This window comes from Oncorhynchus keta, unplaced genomic scaffold (genome assembly GCF_023373465.1).
Source record: "Oncorhynchus keta strain PuntledgeMale-10-30-2019 unplaced genomic scaffold, Oket_V2 Un_contig_6342_pilon_pilon, whole genome shotgun sequence".
Lineage (NCBI taxonomy): Eukaryota > Metazoa > Chordata > Actinopteri > Salmoniformes > Salmonidae > Oncorhynchus > Oncorhynchus keta.
The window spans coordinates 83,906-91,316 of record NW_026288807.1 but is presented as its reverse complement, the minus strand read 5'-3'; the positions used below and the strand labels follow the sequence as shown (position 1 = coordinate 91,316).

The 7,411-nt window shown below is 44.2% G+C and overlaps 1 protein-coding gene across 3 annotated transcripts; it reads left to right on the top strand.

Moving 5' to 3' along the window:
- Positions 1 to 531: 531 nt before the first annotated feature.
- LOC127925838 (zinc finger protein 436-like) lies at positions 532 to 6,151 on the top strand. 3 transcript variants are annotated; one of them, XM_052511150.1, is made up of 3 exons: positions 532 to 1,614; positions 5,248 to 5,707; positions 5,802 to 6,151. In XM_052511150.1, the coding sequence occupies exons 1-3, from the start codon at positions 1,029 to 1,031 to the stop codon at positions 5,836 to 5,838; spliced, it is 1,083 nt and encodes a 360-aa protein (XP_052367110.1). In that variant the 5' UTR covers positions 532 to 1,028; the 3' UTR covers positions 5,839 to 6,151. The 3 variants fall into 3 exon arrangements, with proteins under 3 accessions (XP_052367110.1, XP_052367111.1, XP_052367109.1); XM_052511151.1 differs by having other exon boundaries at positions 533 to 1,614; positions 5,248 to 5,487; XM_052511149.1 differs by having other exon boundaries at positions 534 to 1,614; positions 5,248 to 6,150.
- Positions 6,152 to 7,411: the final 1,260 nt, after the last annotated feature.

The window sequence follows — 7,411 nt, the reverse complement described above, 5'->3', positions numbered from 1 at the left end:
ATTATTTATAGGGGTGCCAGGTAGGTTGTGCCTACCAGAGAAAACATTGGTTTCTCCTTTTGGTTTGGGAGGGAATGAGTCCCATCTGGTCCGTCAAGTCTACACCAATACAAAGGACTTATGTAAAAGTCAGGATGGAAATAAACTTTTCATAAACCCTTAAAACATTGGAAAGAACTTCAAAAACAACTATATTCTGTGTGGGTTGTATTAGCAACATCAATGATTACATACACATATAATAATATCACAATGAGTTCTGGTTCCTCCAGAAATGTCCTGTACATCGGGCATAAAAAGAGTCCAGCCCGGTAAAGGAATTCAGGGAACTCCCTTGACCTTAGTCACGCAATGTTTGTCCGTTCATTCAGTGTAGCGTAAACCCAGTATTAATCATACAATCAATATAACAATATTTTACCACAGAACTTTAAAGCGTATCAACTCTAAGTCCTCAACTACAACTAACTACATAAATCATCACATCAAAACAAATGAAATACCGTATACAAAAAGGTTATAGTCAGTCGGTCAGTCAGACAATCCAATCCGCCAACAGATCTCCAGCGGAGAAAGGCCACGAAGAACGGAGAGGTGTAGTCCAGGGACGCGAAGAGTGGATCCGATCCTGGGTAAACTCTCTTAGGCTACAAAACACACGTTTAACGGCAACAAAACAAACGGAATAGAGAAGCTTCGGAACTGAGGGTTTCCAAACTGCGTTACCCACTCCAGGCAGCAGATGGCGACGTGCGTCTTTCATGTGAAGAGTCAGTCGTGACGTATAATCCAGTGGACGGGACCGGATAACAACAACACGGTTACGGATTCGACCACATCGGTAGCTCCCAAGCGACATAAAACCGAAACATTGGAGCTCTTTGGACCGTTATAGACATCAGTGTTTTAAACACGCTGTCTGCGTATAAAGTTATTCCATTTCACACTGACGCTGTTAGTCAGCTAGCTGGTTAAAATAGCCGAGCACTTGTCTAGTCGATCACGCGAATGAGCGAACATCTCAGGACATGAACTCACTAAATTACTCCCACCCTGCTAAAGAAGAAGCTCGTGGCCTGAACGTTGTCGTGGCAGAGGAAGAGGAGGAAAAAGAAGCGTTCGGAATGAAAGAAGAGAAGAAGGTTATCACATTGAAAGAAGAAGAAGGTATTGGAGTAAATGAGGCGATGTGCGTTACAGGGAAAGAAGTGGAGAAAGAAGAAGACGCCGTTGTTCGAGTGAAGGAGGAGATTACTGTCACAGTGAAAGGAGAGGAAGGTTTCTGGGTGAAAGAGGAGGAGAAGTACATGACTGTCACAGTGAAAGGAGAGGAAGGTTTCTGGTTGAAAGAGGAGGAGAAGTACATGACTGTCACAGTGAAAGGAGAGGAAGAAGGTTTCGGGGTGAAAGAGGAGGAGAAGTACATGACTGTCACAGTGAAAGGAGAGGAAGAAGAGCATGTTTTAGTGAAGGAAGAAGAGCATGTTTTAGTGAAGGAAGAAGAGGATGTCTTTGGAGTGAAAGAGGAGGAAGAAGCTATGAGAGTGAAAAATGAGGGGGATGATGACGATGACGATGAAGAGGAGGGGGAGACTGGAGATCTGATTAACACCAGTGAGTATCACCTTAAAAACAGGGGCACAAACTCTGCAGTTGGTGAACTAATGTGTGGTTTTAAAGGGACATTAAGGGGCATGGGACGGCAGGTTAGCCTAGTGGTTAGAGGGTAGGGACGGCAGGGTAGCCTAGTGGTTAGAGTGTAGGGACGGCAGGGTAGCCTAGTGGTTAGAGCGTAGGGACGGCAGGTAGCCTAGTGGTTAGAGGGTAGGGACGGCAGGGTAGCCTAGTGGTTAGAGCGTAGGGACGGCAGGTTAGCCTAGTGGTTAGAGCGGAGGGACGGCAGGTTAGCCTAGTGGTTAGAGCGTAGGGACGGCAGGTTAGCCCAGTGGTTAGAGCGTAGGGACGGCAGGTTAGCCTAGTGGTTAGAGCGTAGGGACGGCAGGTTAGCCTAGTGGTTAGAGCGTAGGGACGGCAGGGTAGCCTAGTGGTTAGAGCGTAGGGACGGCAGGGTAGCCTAGTGGTTAGAGTGTAGGGACGGCAGGGTAGCCTAGTGGTTACATTTACATTTAAGTCATTTAGCAGACGCTCTTATCCAGAGCGACTTACAAATTGGTGCATTCACCTTATGACATCCAGTGGAACAGTCACTTTACAATAGTGCATCTAAATCTTAAAAGGGGGGTGAGAAGGATTACTTATCCTATCCTAGGTATTCCTTAAAGAGGTGGGGTTTCAGGTGTCTCCGGAAGGTGGTGATTGACTCCGCTGTCCTGGCGTCGTGAGGGAGTTTGTTCCACCATTGGGGGGCCAGAGCAGCGAACAGTTTTGACTGGGCTGAGCGGGAACTGTACTTCCTCAGTGGTAGGGAGGCGAGCAGGCCAGAGGTGTGTAGGGACGGCAGGGTAGCCTAGTGGTTAGAGTGTAGGGACGGCAGGGTAGCCTAGTGGTTAGAGCGGAGGGACGGCAGGGTAGCCTAGTGGTTAGAGCGTGGCGACGGCAGGTTAGCCTAGTGGTTAGAGCGTAGGGACAGCAGGTAGCCTAGTGGTTAGAGTGTAGGGACGGCAGGGTAGCCTAGTGGTTAGAGCGGAGGGACGGCAGGGTAGCCTAGTGGTTAGAGCGTAGGGACGGCAGGTTAGCCTAGTGGTTAGAGGGTAGGGACGGCAGGGTAGCCTAGCGGTTAGAGCGTAGGGACGGCAGGTTAGCCTAGTGGTTAGAGGGTAGGGACGGCAGGTTAGCCTAGTGGTTAGAGCGTAGGGACGGCAGGTTAGCCTAGTGGTTAGAGGGTAGGGACGGCAGGGTAGCCTAGCGGTTAGAGTGTAGGGACGGCAGGTTAGCCCAGTGGTTAGAGCGTAGGGACGGCAGGTTAGCCTAGTGGTTAGAGCGTAGGGACGGCAGGTTAGCCCAGTGGTTAGAGCGTAGGGACGGCAGGTTAGCCTAGTGGTTAGAGCGTAGGGACGGCAGGTTAGCCTAGTGGTTAGAGCGTAGGGACGGCAGGTTAGCCTAGTGGTTAGAGCGTAGGGACGGCAGGGTAGCCTAGTGGCTAGAGCGTAGGGACGGCAGGTTAGCCCAGTGGTTAGAGTGTAGGGACGGCAGGGTAGCCTAGTGGCTAGAGCGTAGGGACGGCAGGTTAGCCTAGTGGTTAGAGCGTGAAAGAGAGCTGACAAGGCAGTTAACCCACTGTTCCTAGGACGTCATTGAAAATAAGAATTTGTTCTTTAACTGACTTGCCTAGTAAAATAAAAGTAAAATATATATTTTTTTTAAATAATACTGTTCTACACTTGAATATGTTGTTCAGTAGGAAGCAATACAGACTGGAGGAGCACCAACAAACATTAACATCAAACGCTTCCCTCCCAGCCTGGTATTGGACTATAGGAGTCTAATGTTACTCCTTAAACATTGGACTATAGGAGTCTAATGTTACACCTTAAACATTGGACTATAGGAGTCTAATGTTACTCCTTAGACATTGGACTATAGGAGTCTAATGTTACTCCTTAGACATTGGACTATAGGAGTCTAACGTTACTCCTTAAACATTGGACTATAGGAGTCTAATGTTACACCTTAGACATTGGACTATAGGAGTCTAATGTTACACCTTAGACATTGGACTATAGGAGTCTAACGTTACTCCTTAGACATTGGACTATAGGAGTCTAATGTTACTCCTTAGACCAACGACCTAATGTAACATTGGACTATAGGAGTCTAATGTTACTCCTTAGACATTGGACTATAGGAGTCTAATGTTACACCTTAGACATTGGACTATAGGAGTCTAATGTTACTCCTTAGACATTGGACTATAGGAGTCTAATGTTACACCTTAGACATTGGACTATAGGAGTCTAATGTTACACCTTAGACATTGGACTATAGGAGTCTAATGTTACACCTTAGACATTGGACTATAGGAGTCTAATGTTACACCTTAGACATTGGACTATAGGAGTCTAATGTTACACCTTAGACATTGGACTATAGGAGTCTAATGTTACTCCTTAAACATTGGACTATAGGAGTCTAATGTTACACCTTAGACCAACGACCTAATGTAACATTGGACTATAGGAGTCTAATGTTACTCCTTAGACATTGGACTATAGGAGTCTAATGTTACACCTTAGACATTGGACTATAGGAGTCTAATGTTACACCTTAGACCAACGACCTAAAAACCATGTCTTTGATGTGTGTTTGATGCCATTCCATTTGACTCCATTCCAGCCATTACTATGAGCCGTCCTCCCACCACCAGCCTCCACTTGCTGTACACTTTTAACAGTAAGAGTCCAATGACTCTTATGTGTAATGGAATGGAACTGAGTCATGATCAAATGACTATGTGTAATGGAATGGAACTGAGTCATGAACAAATGACTTATGTGTAATGGAATGGAACTGAGTCATGAACAAATGACTCTTATTTGTAATGGAATGGAACTGAGTCATGAACAAATGACTTATGTGTAATGGAATGGAACTGAGTCATGAACAAATGACTCTTATTTGTAATGGAATGGAACTGAGTCATGAACAAATTACTTATGTGTAATGGAATGGAACTGAGTCATGAACAAATGACTCTTATGTGTAATGGAATGGAACTGAGTCATGAACAAATGACTCTTATGTGTAATGGAATGGAACTGGGTCATGAACAAATGACTCTTATGTGTAATGGAATGGAACTGAGTCATGATCCAATGACTCTTATGTGTAATGGAATGGAACTGAGTCATGAACAAATGACTCTTATGTGGAATGGAATGTTAACAATGGATCACATTTTGTGTTTAGCTGATTTTTTTTGCAGGTGTAGCGAAATTCTTGCATTTAGGATATATTTTTCTGTTATGTTCAGCTCATAGTGTCTCCTGTTACTGTCTCCTGTCTCCTGTTACTATATATATATATATGTATATATATATATATATATATATATATATATATATATATATATATATATATATATATATATATTATACATACATATTTAAATTACAGGTTGTAATGCAACAAAATAGGAAAAACACCAAGGGGGATGAATACTTTTGCAAGGCCCTGTATATGGTATACCGCCAGTCTAGTTGGGATTAAACCTCATCGGAAGACAGTTTGATCAAGTAGAGGTTTTATTCACGTCTCTGTTTAACCAAATACTCTGTTTGTCTTTGGCAGAAGAGAGACCAGACTCTCAGTCTGACGGCAGGAAGAGTCCATTGGGGGAACCAGACCCAGAGACGGCCAAACCAGCAAGACCACACCACTGCTCCCAGTGTGGAAAGAGTTTTTCCCGGTTATGGGACCGGAAAATACATGAGAGAATACACTCTGGAGTGAAGCCTTACCACTGCTCAGACTGTGGAAAGAGATTTACCCAGCTAGGGCACCTGAAAGAACATAAGAGAACACACACTGGTGAGAAGCCCTACCAATGCTCCCAGTGTGGAAAGAGTTTTAACCAGTTAGGGGCCCTGAAAACGCATGAGAGAATACACACAGGAGAAAAGCCCTACCAATGCTCCCAATGTGAAAAGAGATTTACCCAGTTAGGTACCCTGAAAGAGCATGAATTAAAACACACAAAGACACAGGAGAAGACATACCACTGCTCTCATTGTGGGAAGACATTTTCCAGGTCAGAGGACCTGAAATCACATGAGAGAATAGCGAGGCTGTGTTCCGACTTATGTTTTTGACTGAGATTTTTTTGTTGTCTTTGTTCATGCTAGATGCTGTTCATCACGTTTGCTGACTGAAGACAAATGAATAATGTCAGTCATCAGTATTTTGCAGTTCTTCCAGAGGGGGCGGTAACTGTCAGTGTAGTTGACCTCTGATTCGTCGAGCTTCATGTCAGTCATTCCCACTTCGGTCCACGTGTGTGAAAGAAGGTGTGGTTGGTTGCATTTTTACCACGGCCCTGATCTATTTTCCACTAATATGGTCTTATGATCAATCACATCAGATATTTTTTTTTCAGAGCTGATCTAAGTGGTCAAAAGACCAATTGGTGGATTTTTTTTATTTTTAGAATTTTAGAATTTAGAATTTAGAATTGTGAGTAAGATTCTGTTAATAAATAATGCCATCCATAAACTGTCTGTACCTTCTTTGTGCAGAGTCATAATAATATAATAATAATATAATAATAATATAATAATAATATAATAATAAAACCTCATTCAATGTTCGTGTCATTTCCTGGGGGTTCCACAGGTACCATATTTGACATGGTAATAACCTCATATTTATCATTGCTGGGAAGTATCTGAAATTCATTACACAGAGAATAATGAAAGGCATAAAAACGACACAGTCATTCATTTGTTACATTCCATATCCGAAATACTCTCATCACTCTGTGTGTCCTTTGGTAAAAATATGATTTATCAGATTATCGGTTAATGAGCAGTCTGGTCCCTTGGGCTTGTCAGTAAGCATTTCACTGTAAGGTTTACACCTGTTGTATTCTGCATTTCACTGTGAGGTTTACTACACCTGTTGTATTCAGCATTTCACTGTGAGGTCTACTACACCTGTTGTATTCAGCATTTCACTGTTAGGTTTACACCTGTTGTATTCGGCGCATGTGACAAATAAGATTTGATTTGAGTACGTAGGGTACGTAGGGTATGTAGGGTACGTAGGGTGGGTAGGGTACGTAGGGTATGTAGGGTTAGGGTATCTAGGGTACGTAGGGTATGTAGGGTACGTAGGGTACGTAGGGTTAGGGTACGTAGGGTTAGGGTACGTAGGGTATGTAGGGTACGTAGGGTACGTAGGGTTAGGGTACGTAGGGTATGAAGGGTACGTAGGGTTAGGGTACGTAGGGTATGTAGAGTTAGGGTACGTAGGGTTAGGGTACGTATACCCTAGGGTAGGGTACGTAGGGTATGTAGGGTACGTAGGGTTAGGGTACGTAGGGTATGTAGGGTACGTAGGGTATGAAGGGTACGTAGGGTATGAATGGTACGTAGGGTTAGGGCACGTAGGGTATGTAGGGGTAGGGTATGTAGGGTACGTAGGGTATGTAGGGTACGTAGGGTACGTAGTGCACGTAGGGTACGTAGGGTATGTAGGTACGTAGGGCACGTAGGGTTAGGGTACGTAGGGTATGAATGGTACGTAGGGTTAGGGTACGTAGGGTATGAATGGTACGTAGGGTTAGGGTACGTAGGGTATGTAGGGTTAGGGTACATAGGGTTAGGGTACGTAGTGTACGTAGGGTTAGGGTACGTAGGGTATGTAGGGTATGTAGGGTTAGGGTATGTAGGGTATGTAGGGTATGTAGGGTACGTAGGGTACGTAGGGTATGTAGGGTTAGGGTACGTAGGGTATG